Here is a 20,008-nt window from a genome sequence, read left to right as displayed (position 1 = left end):
AACACAATTCATACCAAAGAAATATTACCACTATCATGAAGTACAATATGTAATGAAAAAACATTCTCAGAATCACTGGGATCAGTTGAAGCGTTCCAGAGTTATTACCTCATAAATTGACAGTGATCAGAATTGCAAAAATTGGCCCGGTCATTAAAGTGCAAACCACCTTTGGGGGTAAATGGGTTAAGTAATGAAAATAAATTTCGAAATTTGCATGAAAACATTTTTTGTTTGTCGCCATTTTATGAGACCCTTACTCTTTTGATTTTTCATAATCAGAGACTGGGTGAGGGCTTATTTGTTGCACTCTGAGCTGATGTTTTTATTGATACGATGTTTTGATCATGACTTGTTGCATTTTATTGCAATGTTGCGGCAAAGTAAAAAACTTAATTTTGGCGTTTTGATTTTTTTTGCTCGTTAGGATATTTACTGATCTGATTACCTTACTTTATATATTGGTAGACCAGACATTTTTGAATGCAGCAACACCAAATATGTGGAGTTTGCTTTATTGTTACATTTTCTATGGGGCAATATGAGGTGATTTGAACTTGTGTTCTTTACACATTTTTAAAAACCTTTTTTTCTCCGTTTATAGTATGTAATAGTCCCATTAGAAGGCTTGAACCTGCGATCGTCAAATCACTTGTGCTGTACATAGCAGTGGTTCAGCAATGCTATGTATAGCAGAAAAGACTGCTCCATAGCAGATATTTGCTATGAACGCTGGCCGCGAGCTAACTGGTTAACAGACGTGGGTGGAGCGCCGAGCCACCCGCAGCTCTTGAAGTCACATGATTAAATAAGCTGTCATGTGCTGGGAAAGATGCGGCTCCTGAGCCCGCATCAAAGTCAAGGACACCACTTATGACATAAATATGCATCATATGTTAAAAACACCACTTCAGCAAGTTTTTTTTATTGCAGCGGTGGAATGGTGATAGTAATCTTAGTAACCTGCACTTAGTCTCATATTTACAAGCCACCGTCTTCTTTTTTTTATCATAGCCTCTCTGATCGGCCTATACCAGTTTGTGACCTTCCAGATTACTCCAGAGGTATCTTCTGAATGTAAGTCTATGAGGGCCAGAACGAGGCTTGTAAGTCTAAAACTAGGACGGGGACCTTACATTAGTAGCACTATGCCATTGCTGAAATAAAAAAAATTGCTGGAGTGGTGCTTTAACATGTTACAGGAAATTAAGTCAGGTCTTATCTTTCTGCTCCCACTTTGAGCTATGTCAAACTGCATAAAGGCATAATTAGAGAGGCAGACTTTTCATTTTGGGCAGGTAAGTGGAAATGTGATCGATCAGCAGAGGATCGAGTTTGAAATTAATCTTCTGACATTTGGTGTTCTATGCAAATATTAACACTTTGTGATTTGAATAAAAAAAGGCAGCCATTATTGTTAACCATTTAAGGCTGCTCTTCCTTTCAGGCATTAGGGTCAATGCGTATCTTGAAGTCACGATATTGAAAAGTCATAACATGCAGCACAAGCTTGCAATGCGCATTGACCGAACTGGAAGTCCTGACCTATAGTGAACAGGACAGAGATGCGGAGCGCGATGGCAGAAAGAAGAATGAACGCCCGGAAGCAAGCAGTCAGGCACTCAAAAACGTGAGCATTGAGGTATAAGTTTGGCGTAACTTGCAAATTTGAAACCCTAACATTCCTCTCATCACAACAGGTAAGAAATTAGACAATGACCAGAACAATTCATGCTCCCAAGTGGTGGATATTTCAGTTCTTATAGTGTTGGAAAAATGCTGATGAAGCGGGGATAGCAAGTTACAGAACATAAAAAGTCAGGACAGTTCCTGAACATACTTTTTCACATATATATTCCCTACTACAGAAAGTCTATATAAGGGCCAGCCACAATATCTGAACACAACTCAATATAATTTACTGTCCTCACAGATAAAAACACCATTTTATAGCTACTGATTGTTATCACTTATTACAACTAGGTGTGCGCGTTCTGAATAATTTATGTGTGCTTGCTAAGTTTAATTGTTCTGTTAAATATTAATGTGTATTGTCACCCATTGAGTAGAGCTGCTCTGGGATAAATCCTCACTAAGAGGTTCTATAATTGTTCTACACCTTCATTTACACAAATCAGCAAATAGATTTATTGATGCAACATAATCTGTAAACTTACCAGCATTAATAAAGCTTCTGGATTATCCTGGTAGCATGCCTGCATAATTGGTGTGTTTCCCAGATCACCTTCTAGATTAACATTGGTAGTGCTATTATCGAGTAATGCCTGCAAAAGTGTGTGGAATGAATTTAGATTTAGGAAAAAAAAAAGCAAATATCAGTAACACACATTTTAGATTTTGTGAATTGTGCTTTAAAGAGCTGTACAATTTAGGAAAAATTAATCCCAAAGGACCACTAAAATACATTCTAAAATATGCTTCCCTCTCCATTGCATTGTTTTTTATATATCAGACATATATCTTTTCGATGGGGGTGGCTCTAGTAACAGTGGAGGCATTTTTATCCTGCTTTTTATTTATCTATTTTTCATAAAACCTTTTGGGGCATTTTAACATTTACAGTGGAGGAAATTATTATTTGATCCCTTGCTGATTTTATAAGTTTGCCCACTGACAATATCAAAAATAAAATCCAGAAAATTACATTGTATAAATTAAATAAATGTATCTGCATTTTGCAGGGTTAACAGCCGGGGGTGGATCGCGATTCCACCCGCCACTGTTTGGGGCACATGTCAGCTGTTCCAAACAGCTGACATGTGCTGGGAACGGTGTGAGACCACATCAAAGGGAGGGACATGGCGTGCTCCTGTTGTGAAGGGGTTAAAGATTAAACAATCTCTAAAAGGGCTAAAGATGACATATTTCCTTTGTATTTTAGGCAAAAAAATATGTTTTCAAGTTTTACATTTTAAAAACTACAAAGAGAAAAAATGGCTGATGCAAATGTTTGGGCACCTTGCATGGTTAGATTCTAGTAACACTCCCTTTTGCAAGTTTCACAGTTTGTAAACGCTTTTTGTAGCCAGACAAGAGACTTTCAATTCTTGTTTGAGTGATTCTTATCCATTCTTCCTTGGAAAATTCTTCAAGTTCTGTGAGATTCCTGGGTTTTCTTGTGTGCACTGCTATTTTAAGGTCTAGACACAGATTTTCAATGATGCTCAGATCAACTGTGAGGGCCTTTGTATAACCTTCAGTTTGTGCCTTTTAAAGTAGTCTATCGTGAATTTTCATGCATGTTTACGATCATCATCCATTTGTAGAAGCCATCTTCTTTTCAAACTTCAGCTTTTTTGCAGATGGTTTTATGTTTGCATCAAGAATTTATTGAAATTTAATTGAATCAATTCTTCCCTCTACCCGTTTAATGTTCCCTGTGCAGTTGGTTGCAACGCAACCCCAAAGCATGATTCATTCACCCTCATGCTTAATAGTTGTTGAAATGTTCTTTTCTGGAACTTCTGTGCCCTTTTTTCTTCACACTTACCTTTTGATGATTATGTAAGGAGGAAGACCGTTTTGCGGATATCTGTACTGAACCGGGTCAGGAACTGTTGAGGCTGTGTCCCATGTTGCCCGGGGGAAGGAAGAGGGGACCGGACAGGATCTGGAAGGAGGGGGCCCGGGTGAAGCGGAAACCAGGGGAAAAGCGTGCAAAGTGAGGCAGAGTTTCCCACCGTCAGGCAGAGGACAGCAGGGTGAGCAGCACGCTCCGCACCCCGAGCACCGGGGCTGCGACATACTGCAGTTTACCACTCCCGGTATCACTAGCGGGACAGTAAAGAGCGACGTATGCCCAGTGACTGTGAGTACCACGCATGTGCGGAGAAGCGAGGGCCGGGTAAAGGACAGTAACTTGTGGCCCTCTCTGCCATCTGTTACACATCAGCCCACGCTTAACCCCAGGATTTCTGCAGCCCTTTTTGCTTTGGATGCACGGGCTCATGGACTTGGGGCTCAACGTGTAAAACCAGAGACCGCCCTTTGCTGCAATTAGATGGATCATCGTTTGAGGGACCCCATCTGTGGACATTTCCCCGGCCTCTTGCCGGTGCTATAACCACCACAGGATCATCTGCGTTGGAGGAACATAAAGGACACGAAAAATTTGATAATTGGACTGTTATTATTTTGCACCTGCTTTTCTCATTTAACCATTTATTTCCCAGTGAGGAGTTTACCCTGTTAATTAAATTGTTAAATTTGTTAACCCTTACTCTGCCTTCTTTGCGTCATTGAATCCCGCAACCTGCTTACAATTATATCCAAAGAGTTCTATTTTAAGCTCATTGGTCCACACAGTTTGTTTCCAAAATGCATCAGGTTTGTTTAGATGTTCTTTTGCATAGTTCTGATGCTGAATTTTATGGTGAGGACGCAGGAGAGTTTTTTTTCTGATGACTTCCATAAAAGCCATATTTGTGCAATTGTCTCTGAACAGTAGAACAATGTACCACAACTCCAGAGTCTGCTAAATCTTTCTGAATGTTTTTTGTAGCAAAGCGTGGGGTTGCCTCTCTAGCAATCCTGTCACTGAAATTTTGCTTGGTCTTCCAGACCTTATCTTGACCTCCACTATTAACTGCCATTTTCTAATTATATTTAAAACTAAGGAAAGGACAACTTGAAAATGCTTTGTTATTTTTATAGCCTTCTCCTGCTTTGTGGTCCTTCACCATTTTCATTTTCAGAGTACTCAGACAGCTGCTTAGAAGAACCCATGGCCGCTACTTTTTGGCACAAAGTTAGAGGAGGCAGAGTTTTTATAAAGCTGGGAAATTTACATTACCTGGCCTTTTCTAATGATGATATGAACAAGCCATAATCGTAACAGGTTAGTTAAGGTCTGAAACCTTGTTCAATGTTATCTGAGCACACAAATCTCCAAGGGTGCCCAAACGTTTGCATGTTTTTTGCCTAAAATGCAAAGAAAATCTGTAATCTTTAACTTTAGCCCTTTTAGAGATCATTTCATCTTCAACTTGCTTAACTGTTCACAATAACAGTAATTTTGACCAGAGGTCCACTAACTCTTGCATGTCACTGTATATCAAACACATTTATTTGTTTGTTTTGATGTAGGGAGGGGGGCAGCTACTAAGCATGATTTGAATTGGCATAATATTTTTAATGCATTTTTTTATCAGTTAATTTTTTTTATTTATTTAATACATTTTGACCTGATATGGCCGTAAAAGACGCATGGGGGGCATTATAACTTTTAAATACTCTTTTTCTTTTATCTTATTTCCCCTGTAACTAGGACTGGTATATTAGCCCTAGTTAAGGGCAAATTCAGCTTCTTGACTGTTTGGTAGAACTGAATGGGTGTCCAGTCGCTTTCATTTTTTCCCTACTCCCAGTGATCACATGATCGTTTCATTTGGGGGGGAGACTTGTCAGTTCTTCTCATAATATATACACAGCACTTTTTCAGTGCTGTATATACAGCAATCAGTAAGGCAGAGATGGCTATTAACCTTCTATGCCTTCTCTATAGGGAGCCTGACTATGCCTGATAGTTCCCCACTCTCTCAGCTCCATGATCTCAGCTGCTGTACTATAAAGTGATGTTATAGAATGCTACTGCAGATTATAATGCCGACTGCCCAGATGTTTAAATTCTATGGGTGGTGTATGATTAGCTAACATAAATTATAAAAATTAATATCAGAGAAAGTCACAGAGAGTCAGAAAATAACTGTGAAACGCCCTGGATATCCATGTAACCCTACAAAAAATACATCCACAGCCTGAGGGCAGTGTAAGACCATAAGTGCACCCCAGTGGGTGTCTGGTTGCTTATTGATTTATTCTGGTCTACTTTGCCAACATATTTAACCTAAGGAGGTGTGTTTTCATCTCTCTTCTTTTTGGACCTTGTTAATTGTTTTCTTTGCAAGTCCAATTACATTTACCGAATTGGACTTGTGTTGGACAGTCCTGGGCCTCATATACACTGCAGTACTTGTTCATACTAATGTTGTTGTTATCAGTATTAGCATTAGCTGATGAACTACAGCATACCACACTATTCTGGACTTCTCACACTGAGGGCTCACCCACATGAGCATATACATCGGACGAGTGCTATTTGATGCTTTGATGTGTAGCACTCGGATGAAGTTATTCTAAGGGACAGTGATAATCAATGTTTTTTTTCTCTCATAACAATTTGGAATGAGAAGAAAATTGCAGCATGCTGTGTTTTGCAGTGTAAATTGCATGGCATGCACCCATTAAAGTATATGAACAAACTTGGATCAGAGTTTTATAGGAGTGTCACTAGCACATGCCAGATTTGGGATTCAATTGTCTTTTTTTACTTATTTGCGGGTTATCAATATATTATCAACGTTTTGGTTCATAGAAACGTTGCCATTTGGGCTTATTAAATTCCTCTTTTTTTCAACTTTATTTTTTGCTGCCTTCTTTCTATGATTTCTATCCATGCATTCATCCATTCATCATCTACCTATCTATTTTAAGGGTGCTGGCTGTGAAAATCCTGTGCTTGGCTGATGAAATTTTGTGGTTCCTTTTGAGATGTGTGCGTAAAAATAAGACGGCATAGGGGTGGTCTGTGTGCCATCTGTTTTTTTTTTGTTCTCGCACCCATAGACTTGCATTGGTGAATTTTGTCTTTTATACACAGACATACGCAGCATGTTCCGATTTTTTTCTTCAGCCCAATTCCAAATGAGGAAAAGCTTACAGACGAACACTGCCTCACTGAATAACATTAGTGCAATGCAATTTTTACTCATATTCCACCCGGCATGGGAGCAAACCCTTTGGCAAGTTGTGGTTCACCTAAGCAATTTCTCATAATTTTCATTATACTTAGCTTTAATAATTCACCCAAACTATACAGTATAAATTGGTGAAATATGATAGGGGTGCGTACCTCTACTATATTGTTATAATGCATTTGAATAGCAAGGTGAAGAGGCGACAACCTGTAGTAGTTCACTATGTTTGGGTTCGCTCCTCGGCTAAGAAGCACTTTCACGCTGTCCACCTGGTTCTTAAAAACGGCCCAATGTAGAGGTGTACTGCCTTTATCATCCAATGTATTGAGGGCTAAAATCCAAAAAAGACAAACAAAAATGTTGGTTATTTCTTCATTAAGATGACTCTTTTCAGCATCTCAGACTTGATGAGACATATGGTACACATACAATCTGTCAGGTTCAGTTACATCAATTTTTCAAGTGCGTTGAAATTGCAAAAAAAATAGTTTTTTTTTTTACCATGTTCACCACACTGACCTGCCATTATGATTCTCCAGGTTATTACAAGTTTCTAGATACCAAACATGTCTAGGTTCTTTTTTACTTAAGTGGTGAAAAAAAAATCCAAAGTTTGTTAAAGAATACAAAATTGCGCTATTTTCCGATACCTGTAGCGTCTCCATTTTTCGTGATCTGCGGCTGGGTGAGGGCTTATTTTTTGTGCACTGAGCTGATGTTTTTATTGATGCTATTTTGTTATAGATTTGATATTTTAGTTGCCCGTTATTGCATTTTAATGCAATGTTGCAATGACCAAAAAAACTTAATTCTGGCGTTTCGATTTTTTTCTTGTTACGCCGTTTCCCAATTGGATTGATTATTTTTATTATGATTGATCATGTGATTCTGATCACAGTGATACTAAATATGTGTATTTTTGTAATTTTTTTATTCTATTTTGAGAGGAGCAAATGGTGGGTGATTTAAACTTTTATATTTTTTAATTTTTAAAAACATTTCTTTTTACTTTTCACTTTCTTCTATAGTCTTTATGGGAGACTAGAAGCTGTGAACATCCAATTGCCTGTGCTATACACAGCAGGACTGCAGCCCCACTCTATATAGCTAAAATTACAACTTTCTATGAGCGCCGACAGCTGAGCAGCAGTGATGGGCGCGTAGCATCATTGCTCGGTAGTAATGAGCGAGTATACTTGTTGCTTGGGTTTTCCCGAGCATGCTCGGGTGGTCTACGAGTATTTTGGCATGCTCGGAGATTTAGTTTTTGTCATCTCAGCTGCATGATTTGAATACATGTGGGGATTCCCTAACAAACAGGCATTCCTCACATGAATTCAGGCTGTCTAGCAGTCGCAAATCATGCAGCCGAGACGTCGAAAACGAAATCTCCGAGCACGTCAAAATACTCGGAGACCACCCTGGCATGCTCAGGGAAACCCGAGCAACGAGTATACTCGCTCATCACTACTGGGCAGCACTCATAGCAATCTGGCAATGACAAGCACAGGAGTCTCCTGCACATCCTGGGTTGTCATGCCGATGGGAGGGGGTTGACAATGGCATTTAACATGTTAACAGCAGTCGGTGGATCGTGATTCCATCCGTGGCTATTAGGGGCACTTGTCAGCTGATCAGATCAGCTGTCATGTGCCAGAAAAGGTGTGGGCTCAATGCTGGAGCCCGCACCAAAGAGGGGAAAGGGATATCTGACACAGTAGTATTTCAGATGTTGGGAAGGGGTTAAACGCTGTAACAATTTATTTTCTTGTGTCACAATGAATTTCGCTCATCCTGTATTTGTTGGGCATATCAGGTGACTATATTATATGTAATGTTTTTGGTACCAAAATCTTTCATGTTGACTATGGTGGCCACAATATTAATATCTGCCAACTGCATTTCCTTAATAATTTAGACTAGAGAGTATTGATTAGTTATTATGAGGAAGGAGAAGGAAGTGCACCTACTCTAAGCTGTATCGTAATTAGAATTTCACCATTATTTTTATGTTGCCAGATAATAGCTGCACTTAGTACGATGGAAATGGAAATAGACACATTTTAACATATTTTAATAAAGGTTACATTTTATAATTTCATCCAGTCAGGTCAGTGACTATAGTTTTTAATTTAGTGGATATGCTTATATTGTGGGTTCATACACTGTGATATTTTTGGGGGGATTTGATGGTAGGGCATCTCAGGGGCTCTAGTAATATGACCTGGTGTCTGTCAACTATTTCAGACAAGTCCGCTCTCCATTATGGTGCCCCTCTCATTTTGTGTTTTGCAGTATACCCAAAACGGAGTTACTAAACATTATTTTGTGGTCCGTTTTCTCTTATCCCTCGTTAAAATTCAAAATTTGGAGCTAATGCATCATTTTAGCTTAGAAATTTTTTTTTTTTATTTCAAGGTTCAGTTTCATGGCCGACGGCTCAAAATGGTCACTATACCCTTGAAAGAATTCCTTTTACATACAAACAAGTGTGAAAGAATTCCTGTGACAAGAAACATTTAAAGTGTGGCCAACTAAATGAAATTTTCATAGAGACGAAAGTGGATTGGCACAGTCAGTCCCATGCAAAAAATATCCTTTATTGTGGCATCAAATTACCAACAGCAGGCAGATAAAACCATGGAGCAAGTACAGACGATCGTTTAGTGCATCCAGTGAATCTACGGGTCCCTCTGCAATAGCGCGAAACGGCCGTTGTCAGCCTTTATGCACTCGTGCTACCACTCCCCCGACTGTGACATGTAACCAGATATGTCAATAAACAGATTCTTCACCTTCCGTTGAGTGTGACCACTTTCTCTCCATGGATTCTAAGATTTGAGTACTACAAGGTCAAGCACCCGGGAGTCCAAGCTGTTGGTTTTCTGCCTGCCGCACACGATTAGTCCAGTCACGGTAACAGCGGTGCCGTCCGCTCTTTTTTCTTATTTATCAGTTTTATAATTCAGCCCAGGTATAGAGCACAGTATATATCTTACATCTAATAACCTGAGGATCAGCCATAAAAATACATCACAAGAATGACATCTGTTACCTCCGAACCAACCTTTGTTATCTCTAATTCAAACAGGAAGACAAATACTGTCTTATCTCATCAGCTGCTTTCTATAAAATCATTGTAATTACACATTTATAGAATTAAAGTGACATTGCTTTCTATGAAAGAGAACACATGGGGTTAATCGGCAGATAAAGCCTTTAATGCGTAAAGTCATCTTAATTTTTATTTCATCAATAGTACTCATAAAAATAAGCAACTTTGTAATATGTCTTATCAGTGAAATCTTGAATTGATCAGTTATCAAAATTCTCAATTCTGAGGGAGGTAAAATCTGTACTCAGTGTAGACAGACTTTCATGTCAATTTCTCTTGCGTTTTATTTGCGGATTTTCCCCATAGGTTTGCATTAGATATGGAAAATCCTCAGGATAGCACTCAGCCCAATGTTATACTATGGGGCAGTGCTGATCTGCGATTTCTTTTTTATTATGCCAATTCGACATGAGAAAACAATGGGCGCATGCTGTGAGAGTATCTGATCGGATCAGCAAATCCGCTGCGGATCCGCAGCAAATCTGCACAGTGTGCACACACAGCCTTAGGCCGGGGTCACACTAGAGAGGAATACGGATGAGTGTGAGGCATTGAAAGCACGCATTACACACGGACAAATGATTCTCTATGGGGCAGCTCCCAACAGCCGTATAATTCTCGCCCGTATTCTACGGTCCGTGCCAATCGCAGCATGCTGCGATTGTCAGCGTACTACGCCCGTAGTACGCCAATACAAGTCTATGGGTGCGCAAAAAATACGGATTACACACGGCCCACACGTGTGACTTGCGAGAAATACACAGGTCTTTTGGCAGGTGACAGGAAATGGGCCAATCCATCATCAGGAAGCTTAGACATGCAAATGAGCTCAAAAAGCGCTCCAGACATCCAGGAAGTACGCCTCCACAGAGTACATCTCCGTCATGGCGCCATATTTTCTCAATGTGGAGATGCTTATTGTGTTAGTGCAGGAGGGGCCAGAAATCTGGGACCAACGTGATGCCCATTATGCCAACCGGGCAAGAAAAGAGGCGTCATGGAGGCGCATATGTCGCCAGATGTTCCACAATTTTGGTGATCGGCCACATGAGGAGCAGCAGCAACTGAGTAAGTACAACACAAAAACTGTTTAAAATTACCTCACATCAAAAAATGCATATAGAATCAGCCCCCCCCTTCCTGTGCTTGTGCTTTTTTCCTCATGAGGCGGATAGATTTTGATGTGGTTTTACACTGCCTTAATTTGGCCCAGGCCACAAGCTCCTCATCCTCCTAGCCAACCAAGTTAGTAAGTGTAGTTACTTGATACATGAACTACTGTGACCCTGTGTATCTGGCCTGGATGCCCCAATTATATATGCCACCCTGGGTAGAAAGCACACCCCAGAAGGCCACATGCCTAGGCTACTGGTAGCAAATTTGACCTATCAAATATGTGAAATTGAGAATATTTCCTGTCGCATTGCAGTGGAAGATGTGATGAGACGCTGGCGCAGCATCCGCGACCAATGCAGGCGGGAACGTCAGCAGCGGTCCAGGAGTGGTGATGCGGGCCACATAAAGAGGAAATACATATGTTATGACCGCCTCTCCTTCCTCGCCCCTATTCTGGATCTGAGACCGTAAGTAGATAACTCACACCACATTACACAGATACTTTACAGGGCCAAAAATATTTATTTATTTTTGGCTCTGTTCTATTTCATAACAGAACTCAGTCCAACCTTACGGAGAGAGGAACTGGCTCAGGAACAGAGCCCATCATTGATCCTGTAAGGGATGAGGTGGCTGGCCTATCTTCTCCCCCTACAAGAAGCATGGGTGAAGAATCTTCTCAGGAAAACCCAGTGCCTGCGCCAAAAACCCCACCACCAGGACCACATCCACAACCAGGACCATCTGCTGCTGCACCATCAGCCATACAGGAGGAGCAGGGCAACATGAGCAGCAGCCCAACTGCCCAGATCCGGGGCTCCCAACAGCCTGCTGGACCATCCCAGCGAGGAAGAAGGCGCCATATCCCTGCCCAAGATACCTGTACCAATGTGGACACAGGGGTCTTCAACTATCTGTCTAGAGTCAATAATGATGATGGCGAGGAGGCATACTCACGCAGCCTGGCCCTTTATCTTCGTGCCCTTTCCCGTGAGGTGAGGCTCCGTATTCGAGGATGTTTTCAGATCCTGCTTGATGCAAGCACACACCCTAATACCCCATATGAGTTATTTGAATATCTGGAGAGGTGGCAGCTTTCACCCAGAAATCTTATGCGCCTTAGACCACCCACACACATGATTGCTCAAGCAGGCTCTGAGGATCCTCAAAAACGTGGGCCTACACCTCACCCCCTTTCTCCCCCTAGCCAACCTTTACAACAGCAGCCACATATGTCTGGCTCTAGCCAACCTCACCAATATGGCCACTTTTTCCCACCCAGTGTTGGAGGATGGTCCCAACCTGGTTGGGGACGACATGGCTATATTGGTGGGTATGAGACACGGGCCTACCCGACCCAACAAGATGCCCCTGTTCATTATCACTCTGACCTGTACCAAGCCCAATCCCAGGAGGCAGTACACTACCCACATCATGGGCAACAGTATGCCCTCACACAGGACGATGGGCAAGTTGGGCAAAGTAGCCAGCAGCAAACACCGGCTGGTCTTCCGCCTTCTCCTCCCCCAGCGTACCAAAATTTATAATATTTCCATTTTGCTATTGGCTAATGTTATTTTTGCTGTTTTCAATGTGTGAAAATTTTATTGTCACACAATGTTCACATCTGCAAAAAGGCCAATTTGGCCCATTGCCACATTTCTGATATGGCAAGAATATGTTTTGCTTTAAAAAAAGCAAAAAAAAAGGCAAAAGTAAGCATTTGTCTACTACATTTTACGTGTCTGTCTCAATTCTAAAAAAACCGTGTCAGCATACTAACATACGCTTACCAATGCAATTCAACAGTCATAGAATCAGAAGGGGAAGAAATATATTTAGACACACAGAAAACAAAATATTATAACATAGACGCAGCATGCTCTTGAAAAGAAGTTACCCTCTCAGGTGACATAAAGTAATTTGTGAAAATATCAGGCACTTTGAGGCCAGAGAGCGGTCTACGTTGAGGGTTGATAGGTGGTCTCGCCCTACGCACATTGTCCATCCCACGCACAACACCAGCAGAGGAGGAACAATCATGTATCCTGGTGAAGTTATGAAGAACCACACAGGCTTTAACTACTTCATTAACATTTTGTTCACTCAGCTGAATTGCAGACTGGAGTATCAAAGAGTGGAAAAGGAACACTCCACCAGTCGCCGAGCACGTGATCGGCGCAAGTTAAAAATTCTGCGCCGGTGGTCAAGGTTGCGCCGGGGATATGGCCTCATGACATTGCGCGTTAACTGAAACGCCTCATCTGCCACAAGGACATAAGGGACTGATTCTTGAGTGGAGCCTGGTAGCTGGCGTGGTGGTGGTAGATCCAACTAGTTGGTGCGTTGCCGCCGAGCCATAATGGAAGTATTGAAGACTCGAGAGTCTCCCGTCCTTCCATAGGCCCCAATGTCAACAATTATAAACTTGTATTGAGGGTCGACCAGAGCCAACAATACAACAGAAAAGTATTGTTTATAATTGAAGAATTGGGAGCCAGAGTTCGGCGGTTTACGCACCTGGATATGTTTGCCATCAAGGGCCCCAATACAATTAGGAAACTGGCATTCCGCCTCAAAGTCCCTTGATATCCTCAACCAGTCTTCCATCCTGGGCTCGGGCATGATGAGTTGATGTAGTCTTGACCATATTTCACTACATGTCGACCTGACTATGCCAGAAATGGTAGATCTTCCAATCAGAAACTCATGGTGGAGGGCGGCATAAGACAGGCCAGTGGACAGGAAGCTGAAGAACAACAGAAAAGGAACATTTTAGAATGCACAAATTATCCAAAAAACAGGTACATACATAACAAACTTGTTAGGATTTCAGATCTACTAACACACACATATTTGGTCACACAATGACTAAGTGATATTCAGTACATATTACACATAACATTCTGGTCTGTAAGTTTCAACATATCTGGAATAAGATGAGAGCATTAAAATTAGTCTATAAAGCAATAAATACATACTTTGGGCAACACATCATGAACATAGAGAATGTGGTTGTGTATTACATACCGTAATGTGAGTAGAAGTCGCTCCTCTGCAGATATAGCTTTGCGCATCCTTGTGTCCTGAAAGGTTATCCCAGGGCGCACTGTCTCCAAGAGTAGATCAAATGTTGCAAGGCTCATGCGACAGTATTGGTAGAATTTTGCAGGATGCTCCCGCAGAGAAGAATAGAGGCAGTGAAAATGACCTCTTGTGAGTCGTTGCCTCAAAAGTGGATGTACCCACATGCATCTCCTCCTCCGCGGATCCACTATCACTGGGTATGGTTGACCAAAGCAGCGTGACAAAAGCCAGTTGAAGAGAACCTGCTCAGTTGTGTTGAAACTCAGACTGTCTGCCATGTTGCACATATAACATGAACACACCTAGTGAAGGCAAGGACACAAATGGACAGAATGGAGGCTGCCACCTGTTCCTGAGGCAATAAATAGGGTGTAGGCTAATGATTTAAATAGTTAGCAGGCCTCAAAACCGTTAAATGTCCATTTTGCAAGCCAGCGAGATTATCTCGCAATATGGATTCCATACGGATTACATACGGATGCTGACATGCGCAAAATACGCGACCACACCTTGCTTACGGATGACATACAGAGCACTATTTAGGGGTCATTCACCCGTATTACGCATGTAAACTGCGGACCGTATTTTGCGTCGCTTAGTGTGACCCCAGCCTTAAGGGGAATAAAGGAATAAAACGTACAGTGAAAAGTAAAAAAAAAAGTTCAAATTACCTCCCTTTCCCTCCATAAAAAATTAAGAAATAAAAACAATTACTAAAGCAGCAAAAACAAAAATGTGCTGTTTGTTCTTTTTAAAGTGAGATCTACGAAAATATAAGATAAATTAATTCGGCACTAGGAAAAATTAAAAACGTCAGCATTGCAGTTTTTTAGTGGCCACAATACCGCAAAAGAATATAACTACTAATCAAAACATTGTATTTACACAAAAATTGCATTAATAAAAATAGCTCAAGGCGCAAAAAATGAGCCCTCACAAAACTCCATATGTCGAAAATTGAAAATGTTACTACTCTTGGAAGATGGCAACACAAGCAAATTTTTTTTTCTTTTCAAATTTTTTTTTTTTTTACCACTTCAGTAAAGAAAAAATGTTGCATGTTTGGTATCAGCATAATAGTACTGACTTAGAGAATCATATTTTCATGCCACTTTTAGGGTAAAATGAACGTTGTAAATTAAACCCCCAAAAAACAATAGCTGAATTGCACTTTTTTGCTGTTTCACTATAATTGGAACTTTTTCGCGCTTTCCTGTACATCACATAATAAAATGGTTGGTGTCATTTAAAACTACAAGTCGTCTCTCAAAATATAAGCCCTCATATGGTTATGTAGACGGAAAAATATAATGTTACGGCTCTTGGAACAAGGGGAGGAAAAAGCAAAAGTGCAAAAACGAAAAATTGCTAGATCCTTCAGGACATTTGACATATATACAGCTCTGGCAAAAATTAAGAGACCACTTCGAAATGTTCAGTTTGTCTGATTTTTCTCTTTATAGGTATATTTTTGAGTAAAATGTAAATTGTTCTTTTAGTCTATAAACTTCTGACAACATGTCTCCGAATTTCCAAGCAATAAATTTTGTATTTTTTACCCGTCAAAGAAAATGGTCAAAATTAAATAAAAACAAAACAGTGCTTTCAGACCTCAAATAATGCAAAGAAAACAAGTTCATAATCATTTAGAAACAACAATACTAATGTTTTAACTCAGGAAGAGTTCTGAGTTCAATATTTTGTGGAATAACCATGATTTTTAATCACAGCTTTCATGCGTTTTGGCATGCTTGCCACCAGCCTGTCACACTACTTCTGGCTCAAAAATTTAAGCAGTTCTTCTTTGATGACTTGTGACTATCCACCATCCTCTTGATTACATTCCAGAGGTTTTCAATGGGGTTCAGGGCTGGAGAATGGGCTGCCCATGACATGCCCCTAAGGCTGTGTGCACACTTAGCGTTTTTTTTTTTAGTTTTCGTGGCGCTTTTAAAGGCACGATTTTGCCACGCAAATGCAAAAAAAAGCATCCCATGCAATCCTATGGCATTCCGCACATACTTTGCTAATGCTGCGCATTTTTCCCTGGCGGGATTGCATGACGGAAAAATACGCAGCATGTTCATTCTTTGTGCGGAATTGCGAGAATTCCGCACACATAGAAATGCATTGTTCCGCTTACTTTCTGCATGTGAAAAGTAAGCGGAATGTTTGCGGATGGTACCCACGGTCTGGAGGAGAGGAGATTCTCCTCCAGGCTCTGGGTACCATATCCCTGTAAAAAATATTATTATTTATTTATATAGCGCCATTAATTCCATGGTGCTGTACATGAGAAGGGGGTTACATACAAAGTTATAGATATCGTTAACAGTAAACAAGTTTACAATGACAGACTAGTGCAGAGGAGAGAGGATCATGTCCTTGCGGACTTATATTCTACGGGATAGTGGGGAAGAGACAGAAGGTCGGGGGTGCAGCAGCGCTCTGGTGGTGATGAGGTGGCAGCTCAGGCGGTGGTGAGGCGGCAGAATGGTTATTGCAGGCTGTAAGCTTTCCTGAAAAGATGGGTTTTCAGGTTCCATTTGAAGGATCCAAGGGTGGTAGATAACCGGACGAGTTGAGTCATGGAGTTCCAGAGGATGGGGGATATTCGGGAGAAGTCTTGGAGGCGGTTATGTGAGGAATGAATAAGTGTGGAGGAGAGTAGGAGGTCTTGGGAGGATCGAAGATTACGTGAGGGAAGATATTGGGAGATTAGTTCAGAGATATAGGGAGGGGACAGGTTGTGGATGGCTTTGTAGGTCAGTGTTAGTAGTTTGAACTGGATTCATTGGGGAATTGGGAGCCAGTGGAGGGATTTGCAGAGGGGAGAGACGGGAGTAGCGAGGAGAGAGGTGGATTAGTCGGGCAGCAGATTTGAGGACAGACTGGAGTGGTACAAGAGAGTTAGCAGGGAGGCCACAGAGGAGAGTGTTGCAGTAGTCAAGGTGGGAGATGATGAGGGCATGTACAAGAGTTTTAGTAGATTGAGGGCTGAGGAAGGGATGGATTCTGGAAATATTTTTGAGTTGGAGGCAACAGGAGGTGGCAAGAGTTTGGACTTGTGGTTTGAAGGACAGGGCAGAGTCGAGAGTTACTCTGAGGCAGCGGATTTCAGGTGTGGGAGAGAGCGTGATGCCGTTCACCATACATGGCTGCTTCCTTCCACTCTTGTGTAGTTGATGGTAACAGAGGCAAGCCAAGCCAAAAATAGAATTAAAATAAAAAATCGTGATATTCTCACCTTCCGGCATCCCACGCAGCGTTCCCGATCCTCGCGATGCTCCAACCAAGTCCCGTTCCCAGTGATGCCCTGCGACAATGACCTCTGATGACTTCACGGTCTTCTTCAGGAATTCCGGACGTGTGCACATAGCCTAACAGCCTAGCATGGAATCGCGATCTAGCCGCAGCTGTTAACTTGATAAATGCAGCTGTCATTCTCTGACAGCAGCATTTAACATGATTGCGACAAAACCGTGTCACTAGCTCCACCCATGGGCACACCTGTCAAATGTTCGCGGGGCGCACATGCATTGGCATGACAACCCGAAGTCTGCAGGAGACCCCCGTGGTTGTCATTGCTGATCTGCTATGTGTAGCTAAAGGCATAATGGGAAAAAAAAGTTAAAACTCCAGAATTACCTTTTTTTGGCAGCTACAACATTACAATAATGGTCAATTGAAAGATCATATCTACCTGAAAATGGTATAATTAAAAACAGCAGTTTGGCCTTCACCCAGCCCCAGATCCTGAAATATGGAGACACTACAGGTCTCGCAAAATATCGCCATTTTTTAACAAGCTGTTTTATTTAAGTGGTAAAAAAATCCAAACTATACATGTTTGGTATGTGCAAACTTGTAATGGCCTGGAGAATCATAATGGCAGGTCAATCTTACTGTTTAATGAACATGGTAAAAAAAAACAAAAAACCAATTGTGCAATTGCACTTTTTTGCATTTTCATTGCACTTGGAATTTTCTTCCCACTTTCCAGTACATTATATGGTTAGATCAATGGTGATGATTCAGATGAACAATGTTTTTCTTTGTGCAACTGCGCACTACTTTTTTCTGAGTCTGTTGAGACTCACTCTTTTAAGTCTAGGGATGTGTTAAAAAAAAAAAAACAGATCCCGCACGGAGCATCCTAATGGCATCTCATTTTTATGGATCCATTTCTATCATGTACCTAGGAAACTATATTTGATCATGTATATTTTTAATGTATTTATATGAAAACGAATTGCACATGAATGTCACATAGACGTAAGAAAGGGACACACGAATGGCACACGATATGAATATTTGAAAAAAAATCACCCACAAAACTGGAACGATTTTTGATAATTCATCTGTAACCGCCCTAAAGCTAAGAAGGATTTTAACCATTTATAACTAAAACTTGTCTTTTACGCTCTGAGCTCTAGCAATGTCATAGATTAGGTAATGAACACATAGTTGGAATCACAAGGGAGAAATGAAAAACTTACCTTCTTCCGAAGTCTCGTTGATAATCATTAACATCAACTCCAAGTGTCCATATTTTGACGCACAATGAAGTGCTGTACCCTCGTATTCATTTCTAGCCATCAGACATGATGGGTTCTTCAATATGAAACTCCGGATACGACACATGTTGCCCTCTTGAATAAGCTGAAAAATAACAGGAATAATAAAGGTTATTCACTTATACAGTATATATTTCAGTATATTACATGGACAAGTTATTGCTGGGATCTACTGTATCTTGATAAAGTATTAGTGTTCCACATTTTTTCATGTTACACCCACAAACTTAAATTGATTTTATTTGAATTTTATGTGATATTAAAGGTGTGCCCGATGCTATCGCATCGGGAGGGAAGTGTGTGTGTATGTGTGTGTGAGTACGTGTGTGTGTATGTGAATACGTGTGTGTGTATGTGAATACGTGTGTGTGTATATGTGGGTGCATGTGAATACGTGTGTGCATGTGAATATATGTGTGTATGTGAGTACGTGTGTGTGTGTATGTGAGTACATGTGTGTGTATGTGAAAACGTGTATGTGAGTGTGTGTGTGTGTGTGTGTGTGTGTATGTGAATATGTGTGTGTGTATATGAGGGTGCATGTGAATACGTGGGTGCATGTGAATACGTGTGTGTATGTGAGTACGTGTGTGTATGTGAGTATGTGTGTGTGTGTATGTGAGTACGTGTGTGTGAGCGTGTATGTGAGTACAGGCGGCGGTGAGGGGGTTCAGCGGTGGCAGGTCCAGCCGTGGGGGGGTCCTGGCAGCGACCAGCTGGCAGGATAGACCGCAGCTTGTAGCCTGTGCACAGGCCGCAAGCCGCGGTCTTTCCTGCCGGCTGTGACAGAGGTGGGTGGGAGGGCAGCGGCGGGTCCGGCGGGGGGTCCTGGCGGCAGGCAGCCGGCAGAAAAAAACACGGCTTGCATCATCCCATCAACTCTGATCAGCTTCCCTGTCCCTATTGAAGAAAATAATTCCCACAGCATAATGCTGCCCCACCACCACGTCTTATGGTGGGGATGGTGTTTTCAGGGTGATGTGCAGTGTGAATATTCCACCATACACAGCAATTTGCCTTTAGCCCAAAAAGTTCTCATCTGACCAAAGCACCTTCTTTCACATACTAGTTGTGTCCCCTTCATGGCTTTTTGAAATGGGATTTATGTGTAGACTCTGATTATGCCATTCAAAAATAAATATGCTTTCATCAAAATCTTTCCATTGCATGTCTGCTGAAGGTGAACCTACACCCCAGCCTCAAGTCTTTTGTAGCATCTAACAGTTTTTTTTTCCTGAATTGCCTTATACGTAGGTCCATCCATATTCTCATCAACTCTGACCAGCTTCCCTGTCCCTTCAAGATGGGGATGGTATTTACAGGGTGAAGTGCAGTTT

The 20,008-nt window shown here is 41.3% G+C and overlaps 1 protein-coding gene across 3 annotated transcripts in view; it reads right to left on the bottom strand.

Annotated features, from left to right (window-relative positions):
* TRPA1 (transient receptor potential cation channel subfamily A member 1) overlaps positions 1-20,008 on the bottom strand; it is a 255,109-nt gene that overhangs the window by 151,906 nt on the left and 83,195 nt on the right. For all 3 annotated transcript variants that reach the window (XM_073583844.1, XM_073583843.1, XM_073583845.1), the window contains 3 exons: positions 18,594-18,756; positions 6,932-7,107; positions 2,178-2,285 (listed from right to left, as the gene is read on the bottom strand). In XM_073583844.1, the coding sequence (XP_073439945.1) occupies positions 2,178-2,285; positions 6,932-7,107; positions 18,594-18,756 (447 nt within the window). The remainder of the gene's footprint in view (positions 1-2,177; positions 2,286-6,931; positions 7,108-18,593; positions 18,757-20,008) is intronic.

The sequence above is a fragment of the Dendrobates tinctorius genome, unplaced genomic scaffold, assembly GCF_039654945.1.
Source record: "Dendrobates tinctorius isolate UK_male_01 unplaced genomic scaffold, ASM3965494v1 ptg000082l, whole genome shotgun sequence".
In the NCBI taxonomy this organism is placed as follows: Eukaryota; Metazoa; Chordata; class Amphibia; order Anura; family Dendrobatidae; genus Dendrobates; species Dendrobates tinctorius.
This window is presented reverse-complemented; position numbering and strand designations above follow the sequence as displayed.